Raw genomic sequence first — 17,556 nt, 5'->3', positions numbered from 1 at the left:
GCGGAAGCGACGGCGGCCGGGCGGAAGCGCCGCCGGGAGGGCGGAAGTGGCGGGGGAGCGGCGGCGCCGCGCAGGTGAGTGGGGCCGAGCTGCGGCGGCCGCGGGGCCTCTCCTGCCCGCGGGAACCCCGCGGCGGCGGCGGGGCAGGCCCGGCCCGGCCTGGCCTCGCTCGGTGTAGCCGGCAGGGGCCCAGCACTTCGCCTTTACTCTGGTGTTAAAACGAGCGCTGCTGCGGGCTCCGCGCGGGCGCCGGTCCAGTGGCCCTGCCCGCCGTGCAGGGAGATGCTGCGGGATCTGTGCCGCTGTGTGCCTCCCCCTCTCCCCCCCTCCCTTCCCCCCTCCCTCCCCTCATCAGAGAGGCCTTGCCAGGCCGAGTCTCCGTCGGCTGTTTGAGACTTGATTCAGAGTAGTTTGTAAAAGTCCATGAGGGCTGTGAACGCGGTGGGAACGCTGGCACTCATCAGATCTTCAGTGTGTTAATAGCAGCTGTTGTTTATCATTTTATTTTGCGCTGTTCTGGTTCCTCTTTATTGTAGAGACTCTCGAGAGAAGCTGGGACAGCAGCATTTTTGTTGGCAAGGTGCTGTGTGCATGCCCGACAGCAAGTGTGTGCCCAACAGTCAGAGTCACAGTCACTGAGTTTTCTGTGACCAGCATGAGAGTGGAGCCTCTTTGAAGATAATTTCTTGCAGCTGTTGACTCTTGTGGCTGGGGTTTTTCAACTGTGAGGAGTGTCTTTCCAGTGTCTATCTTCTCTGTAGCAAGTAAAAGTGTCAAGAAGACTGTTGACCAACACAGCATTGTGTGCAGAAAGTGTTTTTGTGACAGAGCAGAGAATGCATATCTCCATTTTGCAAAGGAGACGATAATCCTCAGTGAGGCTTTCATTACCTGCTGATCTCAAGTGGGGAAATTGTGCTTTTCTGGGCTGCCCAGAAGAGACTGAGATTTGACTCTCTGCTTCTTCTTTTAATTCTTACCGCGGCCAACAGGGTCTGAAAAGGTTAATTTGAGGCACTAATTATGACAGCAGGACTTTGTATTCCTCTTTCACCTAAACCTGATAACTTTATCAAAATAATGCAAAGTTGTAGACTTGAGATGGGTAAAAAAGCCTCCCCCAGGGTTCACAAGTGACAGTAACTGTCAGAGAGGAATTTTTCTCTTCAACATATATGTCTTTTCTCTTTTGACTGTGTCTGGTTCAGAGATGTAACTGTCTCCCTTTGCATGTTGGGCTCTGCTGCTGTGGAAGAAAAATGCAGATGAACAAGAAGAAATTAAAAAGCCTACCACTGTTGGATTTTATCAAGCAAGATGATAGTTGTCCACACAGTAATCACTGTGTAGTGGAGTGCAGAGGTGCTCACAGACCTTGGACAGCATTTCTGATCCCTTACCTGTGTTCCTAGGACAATATCTCAGTGTGTTGCTTGTGCTGGCTGGCTGGAGGTGCCTCTGGGCAAACAGATGGTGTATGGTGAGCTTTTAAGTAGGCAGTTGCAAGGCTGGAGGTAAGGAGGCTGCAGGATGCTGGGGTTAGTGCTGATCCTCAGGAGTTTGTTAGTCCTGCGTGCTTTCTCTGAGCTCTGGGGGTAGGAATGAGGACTCGTGATGGCCCAGGGAGTGTTGCTGATGTGCTGCGATGGCTGCCGTGGGACACGGGAAAAGGTGCCCTGAGAAGAAAGCAGAGAGTTTTCCCTGCATTCACTCTGTCTGCAGGTGCCACATGTATTGAAGGAAAGCCTTTGAGGAGAGGGTTCCTGGAAGAACATCCAACCTCGTTAACAATGGCTGCTTGGTTGTCTTCTTGTGCTGCCGGTTTTCCCGAGAAACCAAGGCAGTTGGAAGACACGCTGTATTTCTTGACTAAGTTTTGGTAGGGAGAGACTTGGGCAAGTGTATGTAGAGCTCTGTGTGGAGGAGGCTTCTTGCAGAAAGCTTAGCAGCACAGTTTGCTTCCAACTGTGTGCTTTGTGCCTGTTAAAGCAGGCATCCTCCTCTTCTGGGCTTTGAAGCCTGTGCTGACAGGGCAGGGAACACTTGGCTTGGGATGTGTGTTCCGCTCCTTATGGATATCAAAGAGGGTCCAAGCAAGTGAAGCCTGGCTGTGGGAGCCCCGTTGTGGCAGCAAGCTCCATAAATAAGCAGCAAGTAGGTGTGTGCTTATGCTAGGAGTACAATGAAATGTTTTGGCAAACAGTTTACTTGCTGCCTGTGAGAAGTGGATTGCTGGTCCCAGGCTCTGGGAATCAGAGGTGGGGAGCAAGAGTCACCAATATTTTACTTCTTGGTAGATGGGAGGCGGAGTAGTTGCCTACCTGGTGAGTTGTCATGTGCACAGTGTAAAGAAGTCTGTATAAATCTCACTGTTGTTTTTCAACCCCAAATTGTCCTGGGCAGTGATTGAAGATGCTTGGAAATAGCACAGCTTCTGCCAATAAGGAGCCAGTGCAAGAGAATGAGAACAGGAGGTCCACCTGAGGAAGAAAGACATTTTTCACTTGTGAGATCTGAGTGAGAAGGAGAGCAGAGTCAGGGAGTGCATTGTCCAGATCTATGGGGACAGTCTCTTGCATCCTGCCAGGAATCTGGAGGATATGGTATGCTGGAGGGGGATGTTTAGGTGATACTGTGCTTCTGAGATTCTTGGTTGACATTGATAATTGAGCAACTTAAATCTGTTGTCTTGGACAAGATGTTACTCTGACTTTGCAAATCCCAGGCCATGTTGTTGGCATTCTGGCAGTGATGCACTTTTTGTCTGTCTTTTTGCTGGCTGGATGCCATTCTGCTCCTAGCTGGCTGACAGACCTCGTGCAGGCTTGTCAGGTAGTCTTCTGTTCAGCAGTGAAGAACCGGGTTTCGTTGATGTGGGACTACTGTTTAAATGTTTGTGTTTGGGTGATCCTGGAGTAGGGGCTCTGTGGTATGTACAGAAATGTAAGAGTGGGACAAAAATGAGTAGTTTTCCCGTGCTGTCCTCATCCTTTCTCCAGGAAATCTGGTTCTGTTACCCATTTTCCATGCATTCGAGTCCTGTGTGAAAAGCACGTGTGGCTGGGCTTCACGAGCAGGAAGGCAGGATGCTGTCGAGACCAAAGCCTGGGGAGTCCGAGGCAGACCTGCTGCGCTTTCAGAACCAGTTCCTGGCAGCCAGAGCTTCTCCTGCAGTGAAGATTGTGAAGAAAGCAGACAAGAGGAAAGGGAAGGAAGGGAGCACAGATGCTGAGAGACCCCCGCTACAGGACAGCAAAGATGTAGTCATGTTGGATGGTAAATTTGTTTGTTTCTTTGAATTACTAGCATTCTCTGTCTCTCAACCCAGTGTTGCTTTTCCCTTGCATTTGTGCCCTTCTTCAAGTATTATTTATTCCTTAGCCTTGGAATTTGGCTTGCCAAATGTTACTAGCATCCAGTAGAACCACCTTTGGTGCCTTAATCCACATTTATCAGCTGTCTGTGGTACCTTGCCAGCAAGAGGTGTTTTCTGTAATTTGTACTGTTTGGACTCTCACTGCTGGTTTTGCCAGCTATCCAGACCCAGTGTCTTTGAGATTTACCTCTCCTAGCAGCTCCAGTTTTCAGCCAGCAGATCTGGCTTGTTTTTGTTTTCTCTATCAATAGTAGCTGTAACACTTTTGTCATGTGCTTGATCTCAGAAGCACAAGGTGCTTTTTTAAAAGCAGCAATATAAATCTTGCAGTACTTTGTTCCAGGTAGAGGAAATATGATCTGCTTATAGCAGGTGGAAGGGAGTTTGTTCATGATCATACAAATCCCTCACATTTAACAGTTTGTAGCAGAAATATGCTCTTTTATGCTTCAACACAACCTGCAAGGATGATATTTGTTTCTGTACAGCCTTGCTGTTTCCCATAATACTTGCTGTTTCCCATAATACTTGCTGTTTCCCATAATACTTGCTGTTTCCCATAATACTTGCTGTTTCCCATAATACTTGCTGTTTCCCATAATACTTGCTGTTTCCCATAATACTTGCTGTGGGATCTCAGTACCCTTTCCTGCTTATGGAGCTGTTTGGAAAGACCTTGTGCCAATTCTACATAAATAGAATCTTCAAGCATGTTTCTCTCCACTACATACTTTAAGTTAGAGACAGGGGACTCTTAATCATCTTATTGCTTCCTTGTCTTTATTTCTCATCAGAGGAATAAAAGGTGCTATTAGGAGGCCTTGGTCTCGTACCTATTGCACAGTGGTTATACAGCAATAACTTGACTGCTTTTTTTTTTTCCTATTATTGCTTCCCCTCCTCAGGCTTTCCTGATACTCTCCCAGCTCTAACTCCAGCTCCTCCAAAAAAGTCCAGGATCAAAAGTGCTAGTGTCCACTTTGAGGATGAAGATCCAGAGGAAAGATTGGAGAGTCATGATCGACACATTACAGCAGTCTTCAGCAAAATTATTGTATGTCTGTCTTTTGTGTGATGATCTAGTGTTTGTTTATTTGAATGCTCTGAACTAAGCAGGGATGAAGGGCTCTGTGGCTGCTTTTTATTTCTACAGTGTAATGAAGCAGCACTGTAGACCAGTGTCCTGGAACACCTTGAAAGAAAAAAGCTCTTTAGGTGTATTTTTTTCCTCACAGTTAAATATAGTTTCAGATCTGCCTTCCAGCCCTGGCTGCCTACAGGTCACACTAATTGCATGCAGGCATGTGCTGTAGTGTGGATTTGGGTGAGTTTCTGGACTCTGCTGGAGATGTTCTCTGTGCTTTGCACTGGCCTGGGTTGTCCTTTATCTGATTCTTTGAGTGATGCGTGGAGTTTGGCAGCCCAGTCTTTTGGAAAATAGCCTCACTTTGTCTCTAAATAAGCACAAGGTATTCTGAGCCTGATGACAATGTGAGCTGCAGAGCTGGGAGATTTTGAGCCTGCTCTCAGTTAAACGATACAAACACATCTGGCTGTTGCAATGGTTTTACAGTGTTTGAATTTTTTCTTCAGGAACGAGACACAAGTGCAGTAGCAGTGACCATGCCAGTGCCCACGGGAGACCCATTCCCAAGGACATTTCACCGCTCTGAGATAAAAAGTGAGGTAAGATTAGGAGCAGATGTTTTATGCTACCTTCATTAACAATAATTCATAACAATGAATTAAACTTTCTCCCATTAAAACCTAATGCTTAGTGGGGCTTCGTAGGGCTCAAAATAACCAATTTAGTATGCTGGAGATTATGAGCTAGCTCAACATAGCTGTGGCATTGCAATGAAGGAGAGAGTTCTTCTACCAAGCTGCCAACAAGTAGCTACTCCATACCCTGCAGTTAAGTAACACTGGAATCTTCTTGGTTTAGCCTTCTTCAGCTAACTTTACAAAGGTGGATCAAATCTGCAGTGCTGTAATAGAATTGATCCTGTCCTGCTTGTTTTTCTCTGAGGAGCAATCTCTGTTACTTTGTCCGCCAGGTTCTTATTGAGGTTGCACATGATTTCTCCTGGCATAACATTTGAGTATGGTTGGTCCGGTTATCTTTAGCAGCATTTTTGAATTTGACATAATTATTTTCTGAGGCTGTAAAACTGGAAGCCATGGTTGCTATTATCAGTCGTTGCTGTAGTAGCAAGGACTGCTAGCTGAGTGGGAGTCAGATGCTGGGAGTTGATATGTGATTGACAGCTGTGGTTGCTTTGAGGAGGTAGCTTATTTTGAAGGACAGCTTTTTTTGAAAGGCAAGAGTAATACTTTTTAAACTACCAGTTTTGTTTATCTGATGCAGAAGCGCTCAAAGCAGCTACCAAATGTTCAGACTGCCTTTTAAGCTTCTTCTCTGGACAGGGGACATGCAAGAGATTTTTTGCTTAGTCTCCTTTGGATTTCTTGTGCATCCCCTGTGCAAGGCTGTTCAGAGCCATGCCCTTCCATTACCTAGACAAGCAACACAGTAATTTAGCCAGGATTATTTTAGCACTACTTGCCCACTTCTTGCTGTGTAAATCTCTTCACCCTGCTGCTCACTAATCACCTTATAAGAAGCCTGTTCCAAGCATGTGGTGAGCACAGTGAAGTACAGCCCCATTTAAACTCAGAAATCCAAGGTATTCAGCTATGCAGAGCTTCCGAACAGCAGGAAATCTGTAACTATTGTGTTTGGTGACATTTTAAGTGTATTTTCCTTGCTTGAATTCACTTGTAATTAATCATCTTCCTTCTCCAGATGCCAAATCATCCATGTCTTTCTCCCTCTGTCATAGCAGTAAACTGTGTGTTAAAAAAGAGTCACATGTGCGCAGAAATGGACAGGTGACTGCCAGCAGCCTCCCTATATCATGTCCCAAAGCCTGATCTGAGGGCGTCTTTAGGATCAGATCTATAAATTTGTTAGTGCCAGGAGACTCTGGATAGAGAAGTGAATACGTGGCTTCCCCGTTTGCAGGTGCAGCTGGGACCTGGAAGAAAAAGCATCTTTGCACAGAAGATGGCAGCAAAAAGAGCTGCTGAAAAGGCAGCGACGGCTCCCTCTGCTGCCGAGTGCGTGGAAGTACCATCAGCTGCTCCGGATGCCTTGGATCCTGTGGGATCCGTGGGAGAGGCGCCTCTCCCCGGCAGCAGCGGTGGTAAGTGGAGAAGGTTCTGCTCATCTGACCGTATTTACATAGCCTTGGTAACCATAACGTCAGCGCACCATATTTTTAAATTAGGGTAGCATTGCTGTCCTCAGTTTACGAATCTCAAGGTCAGTTGGAATGTCTGTATTGTGGCAATGATTTGAAATAGTCTGAGATGCAAACTAAAAATTCTAAGGAGAAAATTCTGAGATGCATTCTGAAAATTTGGTTTGCTTTCTCACCAGTTTCCTTTTTGCTTCACACAGGGAAGTAGATTTATTTTTCAAGGTTCTTGTCCTCCTTTACCTTTCTGTTTGTTAAATGTAAAGTTTTTCTTGTTTCATCACCTATTTCCACAATTTTGGGAAGAGGGTGGTTCTGTGTTGAGAGTGTTTGAGACCACTGTGATGTGGGTTCTGACTCCTACTGAAATGTTTGAAAGCTCAGTTTTCCGTCACCAGATCTGCTGCCATGAGACTGTGGCTTTGCTCCATAAGGAATGCTGTGAAGCAGTGCTGATGAGTCACTGCCACCTCCAGCAGTTACTTGTCTGACAGCAACGTGACAAGGAAAGATGAAGTCAGTTCAACTGTTACCAGCATCTCCAGGCTTTTTTTTAATTTGTGTTGTCTGGGGCAGTCCAGTTTGCTTAGGAGCACCTTGTGTCTGGGTTTTACCCTGACATGCTCTTTTTCACATTGAAATAGAGACAAGATGTCATTTGAAGATTATCACCATTTGGCTAAGGTTTGTGTCAGCCCTGCCCTCTCTTAGAGAATTGATAAGAGAACTGCCAGGTGTGCTGTGCTGTGTGTGCACAGATCCACTGTCCAGGTCACTGTACTGTGCTTCCTGTATGTCCTGTTATAGTTGGACATGTATAATTCTGTCTGAGGAAGCTGACAGGGAAATAGAGCGGCCATATAGCTGTCATCCTCTTGAACATGAATGCTTCTACAATGTAATAGCATGACAGAGAGACTACAAAATGGCTTTGCCTCTTCAGCCAGACTGTTGTGGCAGGATCACTAGAAGCAAGAGAAGAGGGGGAGCTTAATTTCCTGTAGTAACAACGTATTTGTTCATTGTAACCCTTAATTTAATTGCTGGTGGTGGGAGGCTTACTGAAGCTTTTGCCAGGTCACCCTGTCTTACATCTTTCTGCTCAATATGCAAAACAACTAAGGCAATGACATCAAATCTTCCTGGTGTTATGTTGAGAGTCATTGCTGCTGTTTGAACAGGGATTTGATGCTTTCAGGGTTGGCTGGTTTAGGGGCGTAGGGATGGTCCAAGTCAATATATGGAGCATATGAATGAAACATAAGCGTAAAGTCACAAAGTCAGCTCCTTGTATAGTGGGTTACAGGAGAGCTGGAGAGTCTCACACTGCCCAAAGGAGCATGTTACCTGTTGCTGTGGTTAAATGAAACGAACATTTAAAATGGATTTAGATCAGATGATAAAGGGGACTCAGTTTTGTTCAGAGTAGGAAGAATGTCCCTTGCTGTAGTTTCTAATATGTGTGACCCTTGAAGGTGAATCCAGGACATTTGTTAGAAGCAAACATGCCTGTGTTGAGAATTGATCCTGTATCACTCTGGAAGCTGGTTTACCTCATCTAATTTTCTGTTTTACTCAGCAGATATTTACTAGGTCACGGTTCAGCTGACATACGAATGTGGGTTCAGGCATTCCTGGGCAGAAAAAGAATCTAGTATTCACTAGGTTGGAAGAATGCTCTGATGCATCGGTTGTGAATTTTGCTGCAGTTTACCTTTTTGTGCTGTTGCTTTGCATAAAAGGAAAAGAATTCCTTTCCCCTGCCATCCTCCTCAAGCTCCCAAAGAAACAAGCTGGAAATTATGTCAACATGTATGTTGTAACATGGGATGAAAGCACAAATGCTTGAGTTTTGTTTGAAGCTAAACTAAACTTCTTTACTTCTATTCTAACTTTACTACCTGAAGAAAAAAAAACAAAAGGAGAAATTATGCAAGCTTGTTAATGACAGAGTTGAGATTTATTCATGATGCTGTACACACAGATCACTAACTGCTTTCTTTGCTTCTTCTTATAGATAAAGATGATGACTTTTTGACCTCTCAGCGTTCTCGTCTCATAACGGGAGAGGGTCTTGGAAGCCAAAAGAGTGAGCAGGAAGCTCAGGCTATTCACAGAGAGAACTTGGAGAAGCTGCAATCCATGTCTGAGGAAGAGATCCTGCAGGAGCAGGCGAGGCTTCTGGCTCAGCTGGGTATGTGCTTCCCAGGGTCAGCTCTAGAGTTGAGGCAATTTATTGAATGTGTAGGTGTCCTGAAGTCTTAACAAATTCACAGGTCAATGATGGGAGCTTGGAATTCCTGCTCATTCCATGTGTGGAAAATCTTGCTTCCATGTCGTGTCAGTAGCTTATGAGTAAGAACTAAGTGTGAAGAAATTAAAGAGTGTTTATTTTTCAGTGAGAGTTGGTTTGGCTTAACCTTAGTCTTTCTTGTCACCCCTCTGCTGTGGGTTAAGATGATCTGTGAACTCTATTGGCTTGCACTCCAAATACATGGTTGCACATAAATGTTTAAGGTCCTAAAATGTAATTTTTTGAAGCTGATAAGAAGCAGTGTCATAGAAATGCTGAGGTGAGAAAGAACCCTTGGTCTTCCCCTCCAAAATACCTAAAACTCAGGCCAGAACTGTCAGTACCCGGATAGGGAGAACATATGGGCATGTGGGAGATTTCAGTTCAAACCTATACTTGTAGAGCAGAAAAACTTGAAATTAGCCTTGACTTTTAGAAAAAGTGTTTTAATTATCACGCTGTTGGGTACAGGCATATTCTAGCAGGGGTCTGGTGTCTGGTTTGGAGCCCTGTCCACAGTGGTGCTCTGAGAATGCCTGTCACTGGCAGCTGATGACAAGGTAGAGGAGAACACTGAATGTTGTGTGTTTGATAAGGCTTCATGTGATCTGGGCCACTGCAACACTTGTTGGCGTTAGTTTGATGAATTTATATGTTCAGGAAGAGCAGATGTACAGATGTAGGTGGCAGACAAGGATTTTTAAAATTCTCTTGATTTCAGGTCCTCTAGCATCGAATTTAGATATGAGTGGCATTTTAGATGCGTAAGTCTCTTGTGGGTTCAGCTTAAAGATCATATTAATTATCTTGACTTCATTGCAAGCAACATTGGTATAACTGGAAAAGTGGCAAAGGAACTACACAAAATAATTGCAGCCTGATAGTTTAGGTACATCCTTCATTCAGAGACCCGAGTATTTTATTTGGCTTCACTACTTATAACAATGGCATGTGTGTGAAAAATACCCTGATTACGTACTTGCTTCTCGTGAGTGATTTGTGATTTTTACTCCTTGTCCCCACCACTCTGTCCTTTGGGATATTAGTGAAGTGAATAAGAGTTTTTAATGAGAATTTTAAAGAGTTTAAAAAGGATGGGATGTATTGTAAGTATTTTTGAACAAGATTTTCTGAAGCAATGTATTTTCTATATGCCTTGTAGATTACAATAGTAGATACTTTAGTCTTTTGAGGCCTTAAAGAAACTGGGAGTAATTTTGGAATTCCCAGAATATATGTAGGTAGAGTATTATACATGATGAAAAACTTGTAAACTAAATTGCTGACTTACAGATGGATTTAGGAACTGGACAGGCACAGAGCTGTGAATTAAGGAGACTCTTTCTCCATATTTGGGAGTGTGAATGATTTGTGCATGTTAAATGCTGTCCAGTCCCTGAATTAACTTCTTAGTTATGAAGCAGATGATAGTCCGTGGTGTGAAGTGTGAGAATGGGTACATAGTTCTGTGCTGGGCAGTGTCTTATTGTTGGTACTGTACTGGTTTTGTTGGTGGAGACTCTGGACAGAAGTAGGTTTAACTTCTGACATACTATGCACAGATTGACATCAGTGACTTTTTTTGTCACTGTGTGAAATGATGAAATAATGAATAGAGGCTTTCCTTGCTGTGTACAGTGAAGTGTAAGAAAGTGAGAGTTCTTGCCTGCATTCAGAAAAAATAGGAATACTTTATTGAGACTGGGCTGAATGCCTGTCCTTCACCAAGGACAGTTTAAACTGCATCATTGAGGAGAACGTGCAGCAATCATGAATGTGGGATAGATGTTTCAGAGACATGGGAGTCATTTTTCAGATGACTTATCTCAGGTACAGAGCATTTCTCAACTGCTTGTCCTTTGTCCTCCAAAGAATAAATAACCACTGTAGGTGTTATGTTCTACTTTATATATCTCTGACACTGCTTACTGGAGTATTTCTGTACTTCATTGAGGCACAATGCACAATCTCTCACTGTTCACCTCTGGCATAAGCATTCCAACAGCATTTTCTAGAGAAGAGTGTTCAGAGACAGTGCACTCCATCCAAAATGATGTGGGATATCTGTAGCAGATCTGAAAGTAAAATGATGATCTTAGAGCCATATGAACATAATCTATCCATCAAAACACATCTACCTCCCAAATATTTCTCTTCAAAGCATGAAGAGAATGGCTGTGTCTTTTTTTCTGGGTGTTGTCAGACCATAATTGGAATGGGGAGGCAGTTCAGGACAAACAAAGATCAGCTTGTAACAGAATATCTGAGCTATGACTTGCAGTTCTACTGCAATTCAATAAAGATTAGGTAATTCTTTTTGTGGGGTCTGTCATGTGTATTCTTCTAGTGTTCAGATTGATGCCACTGAGTGGTCCACAAGCAGGGACCACAGACCAGAATTCTCTCCACAGTTAATAGTTATGTTTAGATGTCCCATTTGAGTGGCAGTGAGGGGAAAAGAAGCAGTTATCTTTATTTGTAAGTTGGGAAAACAGAATTTTTGTTGTTGCTTTACCCTGAAAGGCATTTGTCAGTTTTTTCTTTGGTATCTCCTCACAAACAGTTACACCCACCTTATGTGTCTAAGAGGTCATAAAGCAGTGGAGGGCCTCAGTTTGAAGAGAAGTGACAGCTGGTAAGAGAAAGAAGACATGTAGAAAAGACTGAAACATAAATAGCAGGAGTTATAGGCATATGAAGTATTTTGAGACTTTCTGTCACATCTCTGTCTGTCTCTTTGTCAATACTTGCAGATCCCAGTTTAGTTGCTTTCTTGAAATCACAACGTGGTAACAATGAAGGCCAGAAAAAGGAATTAAAAATGGAACTGAACAGACCGGAGGAGTTTGTGGAATCTCTGCCTGTGGCTCAGCATGGTGTGAGATCATCTCTTTCCATGCAGGAGTCAGGTCTGGAAGAACATGTAAGGAAGGAAGAAAATATGAAGGTAGAAATCATGGGTAAGAAACAAAATGCATATTGTTAATTTTCTGAGCAGAAATGTAAGATTTGTGTGGTGTTTACATCAATCTACTTTGTAGTGATCCAAATCTGAATTTTATCATTATATTTAAAAAATATGTATTTTGGGTTCAAAAAAGACGTCTCTAGATGGGCTCCAGGGATTAGAAAGGTGGTACACTGTGTAATGGAAGTGGCCTGTTCATTGGGAGATCTTGTTTTTTGAAGTGTATTCTAAGGCCTCTGAAGGGAAGATGTGTGTTAAACTAGGCATCATTGCTCTTCTGTTCAGTCATGTGAACAAGGAAACAGAAGAGTGTAGTAGTGAGATTCAGCTGGTGCCTGAATAATTTCTTCTAACTGGTGCTGGTTGGAGACAAGAGAGTGTTGGGTAGGTAAGGGTTCACAATTTGTTCACAGGATAGCACAGAGATGACAATCACTTTCTCTTCAGGGAAATTGCTCATATAGAGCATGGATGTCTTAGTGTGACACTGCTCCTGATGGCCCAACTCTGTCTTGTATCTCAGAAGCCACCCAGTGATTTTCCCAGGATAGAGTTCTTTTCTTTGTGCTTTGGGTGGAGGGGGAAGTATTAAGGTGTAGAATGTCCTGCTTTTTGTGGAGTGCTACAGAGCTATTGCCACTTATGACAGAATCTTTTAATGCTCAATATGTGCCTGTATGAGGAGAAAGCTGCCTTATCTCCAGTAGCTAGAGCAACCTCATATAGTCTCATGGCAGAGAAAGGAATAGTTTTCCATTTAGGCTTCTGTTCTTATTGTTGATTTCCACATTGCATTTTTTCTTTAGCAATTTCATTTTCTCTGTTGTGATTTTTAAGCTTCCATTGTCTTTTTCCCCACACTTTTGTTACTAACGTACTTGTCCTGCAACTTCATGTCAATTTTTGCCTTTCTCCATCTCTTGATCCTCTCTTCTAATGCATCCTTTGTGTTCCAGTGTAACCTGCAGAGTGATTAAAGAAATCTCTGAATCACTTTGGGATTTCAGCTTGATGTTTGCAAGAGATAACAAGAATTTACCATTTTCTTGCTGAGAGGGATGAGTCTGTCAGTGAATATGTGTGTGTACATGTGCAGGAGAAGAAAAGCTCAGCCTCTTTTTGAGGAAGACACTTCACTGAACAGTCCTTTTGCAGTTTCTCCCCAAGTTTTACTTTTCCCCAAATCCATCTTAATTAAAGGGACTATTTTTAGTTCTTTTTAGTCCCAGAACAACTGAGTGCACAAGTAGCACCAGGTCAAGTGACAACTTTACGTCTCCTGGGAGCAATAGAAGCATGTTGTTCAGCCTGTAATGGTAATAATAGTAATGCTCTTGGGAATAGCTCAGTGTTTAAAACATTGTGTGCTGACATCTTTTGCCTGCTATAGAAGACAGCACAGAAAAAAAAGAGGAGTTTTTCCAGGATATTTGGAACAGCAAAGGGTGAGCTGAAACACAGTTAAAAAAACAAGGGAAGCCTTTTCAATACCTTAGTTTGTGCCTGCAGCCCATCTTGGCCATTAGGAGATGTAAAAGTTAGTTTGACGTTAGCACTTATTGTTGGAATTTCAGCATCTGTTTATACTCAGAAATAAATGCATCATGAATAGCCCAGCAGAAATGGTCACACTGAATTTCCGGTGATGACGCAAAGCAATAAGATTGCTCAAAAGTCAAACCTGCCTCTCTAAGGACATAAAAGGCTACTGTTTATTAGAAACAAGATGGTGAAACCTTTATCCAGCAACTTGTAACCTTATCAAATGGAAAAGTTAATTCTGTCACTGAGAGAAAATGGGGAAGCAAAGCAAAAAGTGAAGAGGTTGAGTGATAGCCTTTAATGTAACCCAAGTCTGAGAAAGTTCAGTGCAAATGTTGCGTTCACACTGCCAGCTTGTGCTTCTGTAAAGGGATTTCTCAGTAACAGTCTGCTGATGCCTTGAAATATATATCCACCTTTTCTTGTTGACAAGATCATTGTGCTAAGGGCTTCTAGTAACATGCATAATCTTATTCATAAAATGATTAGCTCAGTCCTGTCAATTTAGTGATTAATATGTAAAACACTTCGTTAAATTACAAATGTCAATATATTTTGTTTTTCCTCTGATTCTATTTCCTCTCATGTTGCATCTACCACCCACAAACATTCCACTTTTGTACATTTCAGATGCTTTTTCCTTCACTTCAGTTAAAATGCATGCTGAGCCTTTGGCTGAAATTCTGCAGAACAGCTTTCTGGCTGAGCAAGATAACTCTGTGCTTGTTTCCTTGCCTAATTCAATACCACATTGATCATAAGGGTGAAGCTTCATTCTGGAGAGGATGAGTGCCCTTCTTGAAAGTTTATCTGCTAATTGGAAGAAAGTAAAAGGTTAAGTTTCAGGCCAGTTATCAGCAGGAAAAGATCTGATGAAAGAAGAGCATCTCTGTGGGACTCATTGTTCCTTGCAAGAGAAGACCAGAGTGCTAGGATTAATAGCTGCAATGCAGATGAGTTCTGGGCTGCTCTGGCAGGAGTGAAGCTAATGCTTTCCGTGCCCTTAGACTGCCTGTTACTGTCCTTACATGTGCTTTCTTTTGAGATCGCAAAGATTTAGCTCATCTATTCTTATTCTGCTTTGGGGTAGTATCCTAGTAGCAAACCCTTACCTTTCCTGGTTGTATCTCTTGTGAGATTCTTCCACATACTGATCTGTGTCTTTCCTAGGGCAACTGTTGTGATGTCAGGCACAAATGTCTTGTTTCTCAAATTCTTGTAGTCAAAGCTCTTTATAAAGTTAAATTAGTAATTTCTTCCTTTAGTATTTGCACCTTTGAAATTCTTGTTCAACTGTCCAGTTTCCCCACTGAGCTGTCCCTGGAAAGCTGTGCGAATTTTCAGCCATTTTGATCTTTTTTTCCTAAGCTGATCTCTTCAAGCTGTTGGGGAGGGATACTGAAGAGCAGCATCCCAAATGCAACCAAAGCACAAATACTGAGCTGCCTTCAGTGTATCTAGGCTAAAATCTTGCTGGGTTCCTATAATTTGCTGGGACTCTGCTTTAGTACTTTTCAATTTCATGTCCCCCCTAACACTCTCTTCCTTTCACGTTATTAATTTGCTTTCTCAAAAGTAGGGCTGATAGTATTTTTTCTGCACTGGTTCTGATAATTTTGCCTTGCTTGTGTCCTGACTTCTGTTCAACTTCTCCTAAATTAGCAATGTCTGAATTTCATTGCAATGCTGTCTATTTCCTCTTCTTGCTCTCATGAAAGATGAAAATAGCTTTAAACATTTGATGTTTATGCATCAGACAACAGTCAGTTTGAAAATGGCTTTCTTTTTATTTTACATTATCTTGTATTTGATACAGTCTTTAAGCCGAGTCGCTTGGCAAAGAAGGAATAGCATTTCCTTCATCACTGCCTTGAAAGGTAAGACTGACATTTCTTTCTTCCCACACAAAGATGATGATCTGCCCGTGAAGCCCAGGAAGGAGTGGATTCACATGGACAATGTAGAGTTTGAGAAGCTGGAGTGGATGAAAGATTTGCCCTCACCTCGGCAGAAGAAAACCAAAAAGGTTTGAGAGCAGAAATTGATACTTTGCATGTTTGTGTCTGGATCATGCTTCTCGGCAGTAACGGTTTTGAAGGGTTCAAAAATGAGTCCTCTGGCTGCTCAGTATGTGGAATTTCATCAGGTTGAAAGATTCCCCATTTTCTTTCACAGGATGGGATGATACAGGATCACTTCAGTCTGTAGCACTCAGGAGAGCTAGGAAGTGAGTCTAGCCATTGTAATCTGGGATGAAACAGGTGTAAAACTGAGAAAAAAGGAAAGATAGGACTATATATTTTTTTTAAAGAATATGAGGCCTGAGGAGTTTTTGAACTGTCATCTTCCAGCAGGTGATGTAAAAAGTGTTATTTTAAGAGATGAGTTGAGTGGACAGTGATAGAAATAATAGTTTTCTCCCTCCACCCTTTTGCTATAGGGAATGCAAGCTCGATTCAGTTTAAAAGGAGAATTGATTCCTGCAGATGCTGATTTGCCAACACATCTAGGCTTGCACCACCATGGAGAGGAGGCAGAGGTAGGTAGGTGTAATATAATAGAAAAGGTACTCACATTTCTGTTTTCTGTGTTTGATTTGGTAGATTCCTTTTGTATCAAGCTTTTTAGTGACAAAAAACCCTTTAAGAAGTGTAGTAATTTTTCTTTAGAAACAAACTCCTGAAGACAAGTTGTGTCTGCATGCTTGAACTGCATTATTTCCAGAAAACTGTTGATGCTTTTTCTCTTTTATGCTATTAAAGTTCTGTGGTGTTTGAAAAAGGTGCACATCCTTCCTTTGCTTAAGAAGTTCAATTTTCTCCTGTGACATCTAAGATTAGAATCTCTTCTGCAATTGCCACAAAGTGGCAAACAGCATTGACTTGCAATTTATCTTCTCTATCTTCTGTTATGCAGTGTGTTACAGGTAATGTTATTTTAAGGGGCCTGTTTTTAGCTGTAGCTGAGGGTGTTTTTTGGTTTCTGTTTTGTTTCCCCCTGCCATTTAGAGAGCTGGTTATTCTCTGCAAGAGCTCTTTCATCTGTCTCGCAGCCAAGTTACACAACAGAGGACACTGGCTCTACAGGTCTTAGGTCATATTGTTCAAAGGGTAAGTCACTTCAAGGAATTTCTCCCCATAACTCAAGTTTCTGGTGGATCAGGGCCCAGATTATCTGGTACTGGTTGTTTGTTTTCTACTGTTCAGTGAAGATGAGCAAAGTCACCAACAGGGCATTCTGTTCCACTGAGGATCCTTACTGTTAGATAAGCTAAGTGTTGGGATGTAGCAAACTGACGTGGTTTCTCTGGATAGTTCCAGAGTATTGTTTTCCCAACAGCTTGTTTCAGGTGCTGTTCAGCAACAGTGGTGCAATTTCAGTTCTCTTGTTAATTTGGATGCACGTTGATTTTTTAAAAATGTTATTTTTGTGACAAGCCTATTCTTGGCATTGACCCTTTCACTCCTGTTGTGTGAGCCAGCTTCATGATGTGCATTTTCTGTAGGAGGTGAGAAAGAGCCAAGCCTACTCATAGAGCAGTGTGCCAAGAGGAAAAAGCAAAATGAATACTTCTGTGCACATTTCTACCTAACTTTTGGGGGAAGTGCTAACATTCCCTCTGATGGCACTGGAACAGAGAAGGAGAAACGTGGTGGTTTTGAGAAGGATGATGGGGCAGAACAGGATGAAGTCAAAAGATGAATGCAGACTTTAGAAAGAAGGGTTTCTTGCACTAAGGAACTGCAGGTGTGTTCTTCTGTAGAGTGAATGGAGGATAAATTATAGGAAGAATAACCTTCACACATTTTAGCAGCTTTACAGTAGAAGTGGAAAGAGGCAAAGATGTAAAGTGTTGAGATGTGACGGCCCAGAAATGTATCCAGCTGAGATGACGCAGCCTTAACCCTGGCTCTGTCTGGCACTTTCCAGGCCAGGGCTGGAGAGTTTGCTTCCTCGTTGAAGGGCAGCGTTCTGCGTCTGCTGCTTGATGCTGGCTTTCTCTTCTTGCTGCGCTTCTCGCTGGATGATGCAGTGGAAAATGTCATGGCAGCATCTGTTGGTGCTCTCCGGGCTCTGCTGGTGTCACTTGATGATGAGGTAAGATAATAATTCAGAA

At 42.8% G+C, this 17,556-nt stretch overlaps 1 protein-coding gene across 5 annotated transcripts in view; it reads left to right on the top strand.

Annotated features, from left to right (window-relative positions):
- Window positions 1-17,556, top strand: part of RPAP1 (RNA polymerase II associated protein 1) — a 47,755-nt gene that overhangs the window by 10,400 nt on the left and 19,799 nt on the right. The window contains exons 1-11 of one of the 5 annotated variants that reach the window (XM_038138101.1): window positions 20-74; window positions 3,000-3,276; window positions 4,282-4,430; window positions 4,970-5,062; window positions 6,402-6,582; window positions 8,654-8,830; window positions 11,683-11,889; window positions 15,350-15,465; window positions 15,880-15,978; window positions 16,448-16,549; window positions 17,370-17,537. In XM_038138101.1, coding sequence (XP_037994029.1) covers window positions 3,087-3,276; window positions 4,282-4,430; window positions 4,970-5,062; window positions 6,402-6,582; window positions 8,654-8,830; window positions 11,683-11,889; window positions 15,350-15,465; window positions 15,880-15,978; window positions 16,448-16,549; window positions 17,370-17,537 — 1,482 coding nt within the window. In that variant the 5' untranslated portion in view covers window positions 20-74; window positions 3,000-3,086. Of the gene's footprint in view, window positions 1-19; window positions 75-354; window positions 1,515-1,736; window positions 3,277-4,281; window positions 4,431-4,969; window positions 5,063-6,401; window positions 6,583-6,609; window positions 8,449-8,653; window positions 8,831-11,682; window positions 11,890-15,349; window positions 15,466-15,879; window positions 15,979-16,447; window positions 16,550-17,369; window positions 17,538-17,556 lie in introns of those variants that run through there. The other 4 variants (XM_038138105.1, XM_038138104.1, XM_038138102.1 and 1 more) reach the window with 4 other exon arrangements.

Source organism: Motacilla alba, chromosome 5 (assembly GCF_015832195.1).
Source record: "Motacilla alba alba isolate MOTALB_02 chromosome 5, Motacilla_alba_V1.0_pri, whole genome shotgun sequence".
Classification (NCBI taxonomy): Eukaryota; Metazoa; Chordata; class Aves; order Passeriformes; family Motacillidae; genus Motacilla; species Motacilla alba.
Note: the sequence above shows the minus strand (reverse complement) of the source record. Positions and strands in the feature narration are given on the sequence as shown.